The 14,989-nt window shown below is 43.0% G+C and overlaps 1 protein-coding gene across 1 annotated transcript in view; it reads left to right on the forward strand.

Moving 5' to 3' along the window:
- Nucleotides 1-6,679: 6,679 nt before the first annotated feature.
- sms (spermine synthase) overlaps nucleotides 6,680-14,989 on the forward strand; it is a 79,279-nt gene continuing 70,969 nt past the window's right edge. Inside the window, exon 1 of the mRNA XM_034178468.1 lies at nucleotides 6,680-6,855. Coding sequence (XP_034034359.1) covers nucleotides 6,810-6,855 — 46 coding nt within the window. The 5' untranslated portion in view covers nucleotides 6,680-6,809. The remainder of the gene's footprint in view (nucleotides 6,856-14,989) is intronic.

Below are 14,989 nucleotides of genomic sequence, written 5' to 3' on the forward strand. Positions count from 1 at the left end.
AGTGGCAAATTCACACTGAAACAGGAAGTACCAAATTTTGAGTCCACACTGAAACAGGAAATGGTCAAATGTTGAACACTTCCTGGCATGGGTGGAGCTAGTGCAGAGGCCAGGGTTGCACTGGACTCCCCTGAAGTCTGATTGGATACAGATGATTGACATGTCACAGCACTGCACGTCTGGTTGAAAAGAGCTGCATTTTGAAATCATTGAGTAAAGTTGTATTGGCGAGTAAATGACCGTATTTTATGCCAGAAATTAGGTCCAGGTTGTTAAAAGCGCATTTCTCCTTTAATTCGGGTTGTCTTATATATGCGTGTGTCTCCAGTGATTTTTAAACAAGCAGGTAGCTGTTGATTAAATAACCTCTTAATTTTGCTGCCTGAAGGACTTAAATAACCGCTTAATTTTGCTGTCTGAGTGACACCAGGATGACGCATTTCACGTAAAAATACACATGCCAGAGTGTTTCTCAACTGTACTCAAAAGTATTGGAACACTTGGTATTTCACACATATTAATTGGTTTATTCCATTTCAAATACAAATAAATAAATCTAAAGTTATCTTCCTTAAATTCAAACTGAAAGCAAATGTCTATAACTGATACAAATTCATTAAAATATAAAATAGAGCTTCCTGATGAAGTGGTGTTGAGGAGGATTTTCTTTAAAACAAGACCTGAACATTCAGCTACAATTTGCCAGAAAGTACATCTGAGATGCAAGCCTTTGGTGAAAGAAACTTTTGTGTTTTTTCATAATTGATGTAAATAAAGTCCAACTACTAAGTCTGTACTAACACAAAAACTGTATAGAAGTTCAGCCAAAACGAGAGTGTCCACTTTTAGCTTGCCATAAGCTAAGCTAGTGGCGCTCTTGAGAGTGTGGGTGAGGAGCTTCCTGGCATGTGAGAGGCAAATAAAGAAAAAGGAAGTGGCTATTCACACGGCCGCTGTGTCCATAACTCTCATTTGTCTATTCGCACGGCAAGACTCTGGTGTTAAAACTTGGACTACTTGTATAAACAAACATACTACATTAAATGAAAATTATGGACACGGCCGCCGTTCGAATAGGGTCGGCCTTTTGCCACCAGAGTCTTGCCGTGCGAATACTGAAATGAGAGTTATGGACACGGCCAAAAAAAAAAAAATCAAAATCGAAAAATATTAAAGGAGTTAAGACATCTTGAATGCAGTATGTTTGTTTATACAAGTAGTTGCCACCAGATTCTTGCCGTGTGAATAGTGAAATGTGGACATGGACGAATAAAAAAAAATCATCAAAATCGTAAATATTAAAGGAGTTAAGACATCTTGAATGCAGCATGTTTGTTTATACGAGTAGTTCCAAGTTTTGCCACCAGAGTCTTGCCGTGCGAATAGCCAAGTGAGAATTATCGACACGGCCGCCATGCGAATAGCCACGACCAAAGAAAAATGTTTAAAAAGGCGGGGAGTCTGAAAGGTTTTAGCCATACTAATGCTCCAATGAAGGATTTACTCATAAAAAGTCTGAAGGACCTAAATGACATGGTGAGATGCTGAAGAGCTTCACTCACACATGCCTGCAACATATGCATATTATCAGTGTTGCCACAGTTACTTTGAAAAAGTAATCCAATTACTGATTACTGATTACTCCTTGTAAAGTAACTTAGTTACTTTACTGATTACTCAATTGTAAAAGTAACTAAGTTAGATTACTAGTTACTTTTTTAGTTACTTTCCCCAGCTGCCGACAACAACCCACGTCAACATGACAATGATACCTGTTTTGCCAAAACTCACTTTATAGTCACCCTTTCTTGACTTCAATGAAAACAAATACTTGTTTTATAAAAGTAAATAAAGACCTCTTTCTTGACCTCATATTTAACTGTTGACAGCACTGTAACAGTAAAACTTGCAATTTCAAACCTACATTGTTTATAAATGTAACTATTAAATTCTAACATTTTTCTAACATTTAAATTCTCTAAACATTTTACTTGTCGAAATTATTATTATTTTAAGCAGTATTAGTAGTTGTAGTAAAAAACGGCTTCAAAACTGGACCTTTAATCTAGGGGTGTTGTGAGGGGGGCACATCCTTGCCCCACGCCCCCATTCCATCTAGATTCGCCCCTACTTTGGCGTTTGAGCACAAAGAATGGATAACATTTATTAATACAGAAAACATGACCAGATTTACAGGTAAGAAAGTTTTATTGCGTTTTCACATCATGTGGTCCTCAGAAAGAGAGTTTAGGTGCATTTGAGTGGAAAATAGTGTTAGTTGTTGAGGCGTCGCGGAGGATCAGCTGTTTTTAACGAGACGATACAGAGGCTCAGATCAGAATTCTAAATAAAGGAGAAAAATAAAGCATAAAAATGATTTTGTAAAGCTCAGTGCAGGTGTGCTGATCACCGCGCTTTAAGAAGTGAGGACGAGTCGAGCAGCTGCAAAAAAACACGGATGAAAAGCTCACAGCTCACTGAAAGTGGGCAGTTCAGTCGAACCCCGACCTCCTGCCCCACGGATCAAGTTTAATGCTGCTATCGACCCACAATGAAAAATAATAGTAACGCACAGTGACATGGAGAAGTAACTTTAATCTGATTACTGATTTGGAAAGATTAACGCGTTAGATTACTCGTTACTAAAAAAAGCGGTCAGATTAGAGTAACGCGTTACCGGCATCACTGCATATTATACATAAATTAGGATCAGAATTCTTAGTTTGGTTTTTGTATTTTAAAGTTTCAATTCATTTGGAATACTTATTTCACTCATTACATTGATTATTTTAACATATTTTATTTATTTATTTTACAGTGTCCTGCCCTTGCACTTAACTAGGCAGGTAGTTTACCATTATCTCAAAAACCACACCTTTGTTCCCTTATTGCTGTTTATTTGATGGATGCATGGCGTGGCTGAATTAACAAATGAGTGAATGGTAAAAAGGCTGTGCTGGCTTAAAACACAGCACGACAGGTGTAGCAGGTCTTTCGTTTCTTCTCATTAGAAAGGAACTGACACGCAACACCACTTCCGGTTTGATGTCAAAATAAAACGGACAATGCAAAATTATTGCAAAGAACAAATTAAGGCAAATTAAGGTATGAACCTATACGAGGTCTGTCAATAAAGTATAGGTCCTTTTTATTTTTTTCAAAACTATATGGATTTCATTCATATGTTTTTACGTCAGACATGCTTGAACCCTCGTGCGCATGCGTGAGTTTTTCCACGCCTGTCGGTGACGTCATTCGCCTGTGAGCACTCCTTGGGGGAGGAGTCGTCCAGCCCCTCGTCGGAATTCCTTTGTCTGAGAAGTTGCTGAGAGACTGGCGCTTTGTTTGATCAAAATTTTTTCTAAACCTGTGAGACACATCGAAGTGGACACGGTTCGAAAAATTAAGCTGGTTTTCAGTGAAAATTTTAATGGCTGATGAGAGATTTTGAGGTGATACTGTCGCTTTAAGGACTTCCCACGGTGCGAGACGTCGTGCAGCGCTCTCAGCCGCCGTCGTCAGCCTGTTTCAAGCTGAAAACCTCCACATTTCAAGCTCTATTGATCCAGGACGTCATGAGAGAACAGAGAAGTTTCAGAAGAAGTCGGTTTCAGCATTTTATCCGGATATTCCACTGTTAAAGGAGATTTTTTTAAAAAGTCCTCCATGTTGATAACCATTTGTAAAATCCAGGCGGCTTTTGATGGCTTTCAGTGGAGTGAGTATATGAGAAATTGTTTAACAGCTGGACATGTTCCAACTTGTCCTTAAGGCTTCCAACAGAGGTGTTTTTCCTGTGGCGGAGCGTCGCGGCGGCTGCAAGCCGACTCTGCAATCCGCCCGCACGTCTTTCATTTAAAAAAATCTCGTTTAACAGTGGAATATCCGGATAAAATGCTGAAACCGACTTCTTCTGAAACTTCTCTGTTCTCTCACGACGTCCTGGATCAATAGAGCCTGAAATGTAGAGGTTTTCAGCTTGAAACAGGCTGACGATGGCGCCTGAGAGCGCTGCACGACGTCTCGCTCCGTGGGAAGTCCTTAAAGCGACAGTATCACCTCAAAATCTCTCATCAGCCGTTAAAATTTTCACTGAAAACCAGCTTAATTTTTCGAACCGTGTCCACTTCGATGTGTCTCACAGGTTTAGAAAAAATTTTGATCAAACAAAGCGCCAGTCTCTCAGCAACTTCTCAGACAAAGGAATTCCGATGAGGGGCTGGACGACTCCTCCCACAAGGAGTGCTCACAGGCGAATGACGTCACCGACAGGCGTGGAAAAACTCACGCATGCGCACAAGGGTTCAAGCATGTCTGACGTAAAAACATATGAATGAAAAAAATTTTTGAAAAAGTTTTTGAAAAAAATAAAAAGGACCTATACTTTATTGACAGACCTCGTATAACACCAAAATAATAACTGAGGTGGCTCTTAGGGAGCCAGAACATACAGTATGTATGTTGAAGATGAGTATGTGTTATCTGCTGTCTGCATTCCTTTTGAATAAAGGTTGAAAAATTATGATTTAAAAAAAGTGAAATGAAAGGGGTTGGCCAAGCAAATGTTTCGGTGGGTGAAGGCGTTTCTGTCTGATCGATCGATTATAGTGAAGGTAAATGGGGCCTTGAGTACCTGCTATCGCGTGGACAACGGTACTCCACAGGGGAGTATTATCAGTCCATTATTGTTTTCTATTATGGTGGATGGCATGTTTGTTGACATTCGAAGCTGTGTGAGTGTGGCGCTGTTTGCGGATGATGGGACGATCTGGAAAAGGGGAAGGAATGTACCTTACATTATGCATACGATGCAAGCAGCCATAAATGCAGTCCACGAGTGGGCTCTTAAATGGGGTTTTAGGATATCGGTGGATAAAACAAAATTTTTACTGTTTACTAAGAAAAGAAAACTGCCGAACCTGAGATTGCAACTTGCTGGTAAGATCTTGGAGGAGGTTGAGTCATTTAAGTACCTGGGTCTGTGGATGGATAGGACGTTGTCATGGACTGTCCATGTGGACCAAATGATTGCTAAGTGTAAGAAGGTGTTGAATATGATGAGGTGTTTGTGTGGTGTGGACTGGGGGGGCCAGCAGGTCGGCCCTGAAGGCCATTTATACTGGTCTTATAAGGTCGGTGTTGGACTATGGCTGCATGGTGTATGGGTCAGCTTCTATGATTACACTGAAACGGCTGGATGTAGTTCAAAATCAAGCCCTTCATCTATGCTGCAGAGCCAGGAAAACTACTCCCGTTGCAGCCCTCCAGGCTGAGATGGGTGAGATGCCGTTACACCTTCGGAGAGATCAACTGGCTCTGGTGTATTAGGCAACCTTAAGGGGACATGATGCTAGCCATATGACCCAGTCAGTGTTGGCACCCTGTCAGGAGAGGGGGACTGCTGCTGTCAGAAGCTTTGGATGGTTGATCAAGTGGAAAGTGGAGGATATGAACCTGGCCACAGTTAAGGTCTCGCCTACTGTAGTCTTCTCTGTGTCTTCACCGTGGTTGTTTACAGATCCGACAGTTGACTTGGGGCTGCTGGAGGAATGGCGTGCGGGTGTGGTGGATAACGGTAGGGTCATGTGCTTTCTGAGTGAAAGGTACAGTGAGACTACTGTAATCTATGTTGATGCTTCAAAACGCACAGATGGGAGGGTTGGAGTAGCCTGTGTCATTCCTCAGTTATCTGTTGTGGTAGTGAAATGGATCACGGGCGCCCTTGCTGTTTACACAGCAGAATTACTGGCGATATGGCTGGCACTGCGCTGGGTGACTGCTCATACCGTGAAGAATGCAGTAATAGCGTCTGACTCCAGTGCGGCATTACTCAGCATTAAAAACGTACAGTCTGACACTCGACAGGACCTTGTTTATGGCATAGTTTCTTCGGCGAATAATCTCACAAACTCGGGAGCTCTCGCAGCATTTGTATGGGTCCCTGCTCATATCGGGGTTAGGAGGAATGAGCTGGCTGATACGTTTGCTAAACAGGCAGCAGGGATGTCCACTATAGATCTTGACATCAGCCACAGTAGAGCTGAACTGAAGAGTTTGATCAAAGCTAAAGCCATCAGCAAGTGGCAGCATCTATGGGATGCAGGGCACACAGGGCACCGCTTTTATGATGTTCAGCGTACTGTTGCACGTTCAGGAACAAAAGGGAGGAGGATGTGTTTTTGAGACTGAGGTTTGGTCACACAGGACTGAATAGCTCACTGTTTAAGATTGGTAAACATGTTGATGGAACCTGCGACTGTGGTGACACTCAGGAGACAGTAGAACATGTTCTTCTATGGTGTCCGAAGTATCAACAGCATCGGCGACTACTACTACTGTCCAGTCGGCTGCTGGGGAGACAAGTAGTCGTCAGTTTACAGGACATGCTTCAGCTAGGGTCTGGTGGGAGCTGCTTCAAATACTTTTGTGACTATCTGAGAAATACCGGATTACTACACAGGATATGAGTTGAGGTTTTTTTTTTTTTTTTTTTTTTGGGGCTGTTAGACTACTGATCTTTGCTGCAGTCCTGTTGGTGGCGGTAATGCACCATTGAAGCTAGTTGCCAACCGCCATTAAACACGAAGAAGAAGGAGAAAGAGGAGGAGGAGGAGAAGAAGAAGAAGAAGGGGTTGGCCAATGTGCCGACAGCCAATAGCAATGAACCATGGCTTTACGGCTCGCGCGCACGCAGCTCGCGAGTCCTTGCTGTGGTTGTAACTAAGGCCCGCCTTCTGTTTGTTCGTGCAGATAAATAGCTTTTACTGCTGCCTGCCTGGTTCAGGCATGGACGTCGGAGACACTCAGACATGGCAGTACGACATTATACTCTCGACTTCACCCTCTCTACGGAAGGTGAGACGAACTGTGTGCACTGAACGCTCGGTAGTGTCCCATTGGATTCGCTCCATCCGGGCTGCAGCATGTCCGTTAGCCTGCTAGCTGCACGAGCTAAATGCACGCTTTTAGAGGTGCTGCAGTTTAAACATGGAGCCACTTATTTGTTGAGCTGTTCTGAAGAAATTCCGTTTCGAGTAATGTTAGAGCCCTTGTGTGGCTTGCCTAACTGTCGTTATTTCAGTGATCGATGTTCTGGTCAAACTTGTTCTTGTTTCTTAAGCTTGTAACACACACACACACACGCACGCACAATTTGAAACTATCGAAAAATTTTACGAGGGATGTGCGCATGTGCACGTTCGGTACAGTCACGTGCCCAGTTCCGGATCATTGCCAGTTCTGGATCACTGCTGTAGTTTTTGTGCCGCCATTTCTCGTAATCAGCACAAATAAGCAAATACTTGGTACCAATGGAAAGATTGATGTTTTGTCGACAAACGACCACAAGCTCGACCGGATCCAGCCATCCTTGTGATCAGCACAAATTTCTCAAGTTGTGGGGGTGTGGAGCGGCAGGGGTGGGGGGGAGGAGGTAGGTGAGCATTTAGAGCTTCCCTCAGCAGCTGTGTGTATACACGCACTCCTCCTTCAACACCCCAGACCAGGAACAGAATACCACAATTGCTACAACAAACAAGCAAAATAACCCAACTCTTCTCAAATAAAAACCCAGAAAACGTCCACAGGTCCAAAGAAGACCTGTGTTACATTACACGCAACATATTATACACACATGTAGACACGTAGAACTTAACAGAACTGTTAATTACAGTGGACTGATATGAGACTTTTTTCTCTTTCGCCAACCTTCTGTCAGGCTGTTTGGGGCCCGGAGGTCAAGAACCGGGTATACAATCACAGTCTCACAATCAGTTGTTTTTTTTTTGTTTTTTTTGTCCTCAGAGAATCTACCACAACCACTGCTCCCTTCTGTCTGTTATGTCATCAAAAATAATTAGTGGATCAGTCAATCGACAATTTTTCAATCTTTTAGCAGTATTTAATATGTATACTGGGGAACTGATTCATAGAAATGTTTTATAACCCAAAATCTTCATTGCCTAGATGAGCCTGTTTCTAGCTCATTCATGATTACTGAGGCAAGATTGGCCAAATACTGCAAGACCTGCAACTGTGACCTTGAAAGTTTTATCTAAAACAATTCACAATAATTACACACAATCTGTGTATATAGCGACAGCAGAATAAAAGTAAGAAAAAATTGATAACAAGTATAATCTTTTAGAAAAGAAAGAACTGCAACCTTATATGTACATAAACAAAATTCATGTTGAAAACAGAGAGCTCCTTATCTTTGCGAGTGTGTACATTCACGCGCAAAGTGTCCATTCTTCCCACACTTCCAACATGTCAATTTCCTCTTTAGCTCACTCCCACGGGCTGCGGCGCTGACCTTTGCCCTTTCCTACAAAATACGCTTCTTCCTCACAAATCATTATGACTGCTCCGGCAGGTTTAAAACTGCTGTTTTTGGTGCAAAAGCATGGTCTGGTGTATTTTTCACTCCACATCTCTCTTGCCTTTTTGTAAAATCACTGGTGTTCTCTTTTATGGTATCAAATTACTTTGTTGTGGAGTTTAACTGTAATTTTCCCGAGAAGTTAACTGTCTCTCGCCACATTTTTAAGTGTTCAGGTGATGCTAGATCTGTGGTCTGGTGAGTGTAGGGAGGTGGAGGAGGCGCACTTGCTGTAGCTTCAGCATTATCTGCGGCTGGGTAAAGGGCTGCGCCTGCAATCTGCAGAGGGGGCCTCTGGCTCCCTCCCGGTGTCTCGTTATCAATTTCATTTTTATTATAAAAGATGCTCTTAAGATCGTCTTGTCCCTGCTTCAGTTTGTTTTTGACTTTATTCTCAACCTCACGCCGCCTGTAGGCTTCACTTTTCCACTTTAATGCATTTTCTAACCCACACTTTTTTTTTGCTTTTTTGCAGAGTCCTTAACTTTCCTCTTTATATTATCCACTAATTCTGTTGTTGCTTCTGGCTGTAATTTCCCTGAGAAATTGAACTGTTTTGCCACATGCTTAAATGTTTAGATGGATATTTAACCTCCATATACCTGAAATCATTACACTGTGGTTGTGTCATGTTTACTGTGAGAACAACGGCAGTTACCCATTTTAGCTGTTCGTGGGGTTATCTCATAGGGAGATCTAAATGAACAGGCTGTTCTTTTTTCACTGTTTGGTCGCCGGTCAGTCTGAAAAGTGTCACCAATTCGACCTCTGAGAGGTGGGTGACCTTGCTTAGGGCTTCTTTCCAGACTCGTAGGTTCACAAACAGGTGTGGTGCGTATAGAACGCTTACAACCTACTTCACAGACAGGGCTTCGTTTCTGCCAGTGGGTTAAAACTGGTGACAGGCCCCCGTGATTCAGTTGTATACGTTCTCACTCATAAAAACACACGCATTCACACAAATACATTCACACCGCTGCGCTTCAGCTGTTTTCACGTTTTAGCTCCGCTGTTATCACGCTTCTGCTCCAACCAGTTTTTATATTTTAATTTATATAATATATTTATATAATATATCAGAATTTTATGGCTCGCCCACCGAAGGTTTCACCGACCTAACACTGTACAGTTCTTATGCGCTGTTCCGTATCCGAAAGTGGTCTTTCAGTTGTCTCTTGCTTCTTTTAATTGCCAATTGTAATTGCTGCCGGCTCAATGTGGAGCCAATAGCCATGTCAGGTGTCTGACACAGTGGGAAATGCAGCGCGCGCACGCGGGTCTGTATCCGCAGCGCCACCTGACTTTTCTCTTTCTCTCCCAGAGAGTAAAATTTAACACTTTACAGCCAGGCCTTAGCCTCACACCTTACAGTGTTTAAGCCAAGAGACAAACCAAAAAAGACATTACGGGGTTTTTCCTCGCGGTGGTCCCGGCCACACGCACACATGTGCACATAAAGAAAAGCAGTCTCACCCGTGATCACACTCTGTCACCACCGCTGAAATCCGTATGCCTTCACCCTGTTAGGCGCCGACCCGTCCCCTCGGAAAAGGGTCTGCGGGAACTAGTCCCGGCCGTGGCCACTGTCTCCACAGGGGTCCTCCGTCACAGGCTGACCACCGTTCCGGTCTGTTGGCACGTGGCTGTCGAAGGACCAAGATGTCAGAGTTGAAATCTGTAAAAAAAGCAACTCAATTAACTAACACAGAGAATGATCACACCAGAGACTGAATTTCATTTCCTGATCAGGGAGAGCCAGCATGACCCCTCGTCACTGTCCGTCAGTCAGCTCTGAAGGGCCCGCCCACTCTGCTCCTGAATTTATTGCACAGACATATTACAAAACAATATACAAGGCACAGCTGCGTTTCTTCAGTCAATTCATACTTGTATCACTTCGCACCTGGAAGGCGCCCTGCAGCGCCATTCTCGAACTACTGTATAGGCTGTGTTATTCTCTGCTCAAGGCCGAAATATTAATCTGTGCTCGACAAAAACATAGCTCTAGCAAAACAGTCTGCGCATTCATTCACCAACAAATGTTACTTTTCTTATGGGAGCAGTTGTAATCTGTGTTCAGCAAAAACATAGCTTTAGCAAAACAGTCTGTGCATTCATTAAGCAGAAGAACAAATGTTACTTAAACAGTTCAGTTTATATTACTGTTTTAACAATGAGTGATTATTTAGAAGAATAATGGTGCATGAACTCTTACACATGCATATATGTATATATGGAAAACAGAACAGAATCAAAACAAGATGAAAGGCAGTTCATCAAAGTAAAGACAAAGACATTAATATTTCATAATAATATTGACAATATATAGAATATATATAGAAAACTGTCATCAGTTCATATGAAAACACTGACAGCAATTTCTGTACATCAGATTCATCCCGATCGATCCGTTGTCTCCCACTCTCTTTGTGTGTTCCAATGTGTTCATTGCCATGCAATCCACACATATCCTTCGTTGCTGTTGTTATGGCTGCTCTTTGATGACTAGTGAGGAACCATCGTTCAAGAGCTCTGGATTTCTGTGTAATTCCAATGATCCCTCCTTATTTCTTTGAATCCAAGTTTACACTTTGCTCTAGGGCCATATCTGTTAGGGATGTGAATCTTACAACAACTCATGATTCAATTCGATTCCGATTCTTGGGGTGACGATTCGATTCAGAATCGATTTTGGATTCAAAGAGCTCTGAGAAATAGTTATATTACTTAAAAAATGTTTAAGAAAATGCAGCTTTTGAAGGTTAATCAAGTGATTCTAAAGATGTAAATTTACTTATCTGCTTTGCTCGTTCAGAGTTGGCTGGCAGTTTAGCGAAGCGCTAGTCAGTAGTTGGCAGAGGCCGCTGCTCCGCTTATTTTATCTCCGGGTGATGGCGTAGCATGTGGGTTTGTGGATTTGAAGTGTTTCCGAAGTACTTGACTTTCATTTTGCAGATTTTGCACACTGCATAAGTCATGTCAAGCTCCTTCCTACACAGGAAATAATAAAATCCAAAATGCACCCAAATATTTGCCTTCAGCAAAGATGGTGCTGGCTGAATTAGCTCTTTGTCCGCCATGCTAAGCTGCAGCTCAAGAATGTTTGAAGCACGCCGGAGCCCCCCCCCCATCGCGGGGACGCTGCAGTACGGAAGCCGTTGCCTGACAAACAGTACGTGCAGTGAGTAAGCAAGAAAATGTTTAAAAAATGCTTTTTAAAAATCAATTCTTGGACATTTTGGATTGATTCACAATTGTAATAAATAAGAATTGCGATTCAGATATGAATTGATTTATTTTATTTTTTCGGCACCCCTAATATCTGTCCAAACCTGGCTGAATGGTTGGATAGATCGACTTACTGGATGGTTGCCATTCATGAATTCTGCATGAACTCTAGGATGTGTGTCCGGGAACTTTTGCATATCCGTGAGGTAGACTAGAATCTATTTTGAGTAATTGGGTCGATCCATGGCAAAAAGTAAGCCACCATTGCAGCAGTGAAAGATAAATGTCCCTGCCAGTCTGCAGATCTCTCTGCTCGGATGAAGCCAAGTAAAACTTTGATCATCTCGATATAAGAGTTCCAGAAAGGGAAGATGTTTGATTTTGACACTCCTTCAGCTTTAAAAGCTTCAAACAGTTCTTGTGGCTTTTTCAGTTGTGTGCATATGTCATGGAATGCTTTTTGTACAATTTCACCGGTGGTGTTCATGGTGTTCTCTCTGCAAGCCAAAATTGCCTTGGTGATTGCATCAAGTTCCAAATCGGTAAAGCTGTCATTGTCGTGATCTTTGTTTTTTAGCCAGTCTGTGAATGCCTGCCACTGGAGTCGTAGCATTACTTCAAGAAGCAATTTGTGCCCTCTTACACCACGGTTATACGATTTACCGTGCAGCAGGCCAGATGCTGTGCTGGGCCCATATGTACCTGTTTCAGTAAGGAGATCCTCTATCCCAGAATTTGCGAACAGCTTTCCAATGGCCGCCAAATAGTTAAGAGCAATATGAAATCCACCAAGTCTTATCACAGTGTCATTGAATTCATCAGCATGGTGCCACTGAAGCTCTTTTGCTTTAACATAAATGGCCAGATCGAAAGTGATTACAGTGTCTCATTGACTGAGCAGGTTTGTCATTCTTTGAGCTTGCTTCAAAACTGTGTAGACAACACTAAATTCTGTTGGAGATCCTGGGATCATTGAGCAATATCCAGTTTCTGTCAGACAAGGATTACCTTGTGCCACTAGGGCATTGAAGGCACTCCAACTAGGTATTTTTTGTGTTCAATCAATTCTATCAATTTTATTTATATAGTGCCAAATCACAACAAACAGTTGCCCCAAGACGCTTTATATTGTAAGGCAAGGCCATACAATAATTACGTAAAAACCCCAACGGTCAAAACGACCCCCTGTGAGCAAGCACTTGGCGACAGTGGGAAGGAGAAACCTCCAGCAGAACCAGGCTCAGGGAGGGGCAGTCTGTTGCTGGATCACACACGAAATCAAGTGTGAAGAGATTTGTTGGACACATTCGAACAATTGCCCATGCAAGATCCAAGTCCATGGTCTCTGCTTGCTTGGTCATGCTCATACCAGGCCTGCTTTATGCCCTCAATGAAGACCTTAACAGGCGGCCGTTTCCCAAATACTCCACACTGTAGTATTTGTTGTGTATTTTCTGTCATTTTCAGGCTTCTCTTAGTGTGATCTGCACATACTGACTTCTCTGGTCTTGGTCCAAACTGTCGTCGCTGATACATCACTACCGTGGTCGAGTGTGTTTGCTTTATAATGTGTGCTCCAGAAAATCATTATCCCCTGCCATCTGAACAAATCCACCAGGAACAATATTTGTTGGTATGACGACACCATGAGATTCCGATTGAGCTATAATCTCCATGGCAAGACTTGTGTCCACTACTTCAACATCGTCATATGAAACACAATGTCCCATTCGGTTTAGTATGGTGCCATGCGGCACCGCTGCGACGCGCGGAATTCCTCCGCACGTCTGTCTCAATGTGCCGAAAAAGTGCTGATGTCCACGTCTTTTCACAATTCCTGTGCTAGTCAGATGACATCCCGCATAAAACACAGCGTCCAGTTTGGAAATGAACGGCACATTCCACTGTTACAGGAGTTTTTGTCATGGAAAGAGGAGAGGAGGCTTCGCGCGTCGCGGCGGTGCCGCATGGCGCAAAGCAACGCCGTGATGAAGCCTCACAGGACATGTTCTGGCATGTCCAGACACATCCACAATTTCTCGGATAATCACTCGATGGAAAAACCACCGACAGCTGTCTGAACGCCATCTCAAAGCCGTCCTGTGAGACCAAAACGGAGGTGGTTTTGTCTCGCTCCAGTAGCGAATCCATCGTGACGTGCGAAGCCTCCGCTCGGTTTTCCATGACAAAATCTCTTGTTAAAAGTGAAATCTGCCGTAAAATGGTTGATGTCCAGCTCTTGTGATAACCAGAGAAATTGCACACGATGGTCACGGATCCATACAGCCATCTGTTTAGAAATGAAATGGTCGCTCAGCCTGTCGATGGCGGCTTTGGAGCGCGGCGCACCACCAGTCGCTCTGGGCCGGTGGTTGTCTGGTTGTTGTCTGGGTATGGGTGGATGTAGTTTAAACACATTTCAATTCAAATTTCAAAGCATTCTGTTAGATTTGCGTCATCTTCTTCTTCATTTCCTGCAGCTTGCCGCGCATTTAAAGATGCTAATGAACATTGTCGAATATCGGTGACGGAACCAGCCAAACTCACACTCCATGCATCGACATCATACATTTCAATATGCGTGAGATTCTGCGAGAGCATGGAGCATGGTTAGGGATGGGTATTGATAAGATTTTATCTATCAATACTATTATCGCTCTGATTCCTTATCGATTCCCTTATCGATACCGCTTGTGAATTTTCTGTGTACTAAACATGCTGAAATGCCAACAGCTAATGCTAACTTTAACCGATGCTAATGCTAACTTTAACCTGACCGATGCTAACCAGTTTTTAAGTTATACGAGGTCTATTAGAAAAGTTTCCGACCTTATTATTTTTTTCCAAAAACCATATGGATTTGAATCACGTGTGATTACATCAGACATGCTTGAACCCTCGTGGGCATGCGAGAGTTTTTTCACGCCTGCCGGTTACGTCATTCGCCTGTGGGCAGTCTTTGAGTGAGGAGTGGCCCACCCTCTCGTTGATTTTTTTTTTTCATTGTTTAGGAATGGCTCAGACTGCTGCTTTGTTTGATCAAAATTTTTTCAAAAACTGTAAGGCACAACTGAGTGGACACCATTCGATAAATTCAGCTGGTTTTCGGTAAAAATTTTAACGGCTGATGAGAGATTTTGGTCTGTAAGTGTCGCTTTAAGGACGGCCCACGGGGCCTGACGGCGATCTGCGCTCCGAGGCGGCATAGCCTCGCTGTTTCAAGCTGAAAACGTCCACATTTCAGGCTCTGTTCACCCAGGTCGTCGTCAGAGAACAGAAGTTTCAGAAGAGGTCGGCATGAGGAGTTTATGCGGACATTCCACTGTTAAAGGAGATTTTGTAATGAAAGAACGTGCGGGCAGATTTGCATGTCGGGCCGGG

This window comes from Thalassophryne amazonica, chromosome 9 (genome assembly GCF_902500255.1).
Source record: "Thalassophryne amazonica chromosome 9, fThaAma1.1, whole genome shotgun sequence".
Lineage (NCBI taxonomy): Eukaryota > Metazoa > Chordata > Actinopteri > Batrachoidiformes > Batrachoididae > Thalassophryne > Thalassophryne amazonica.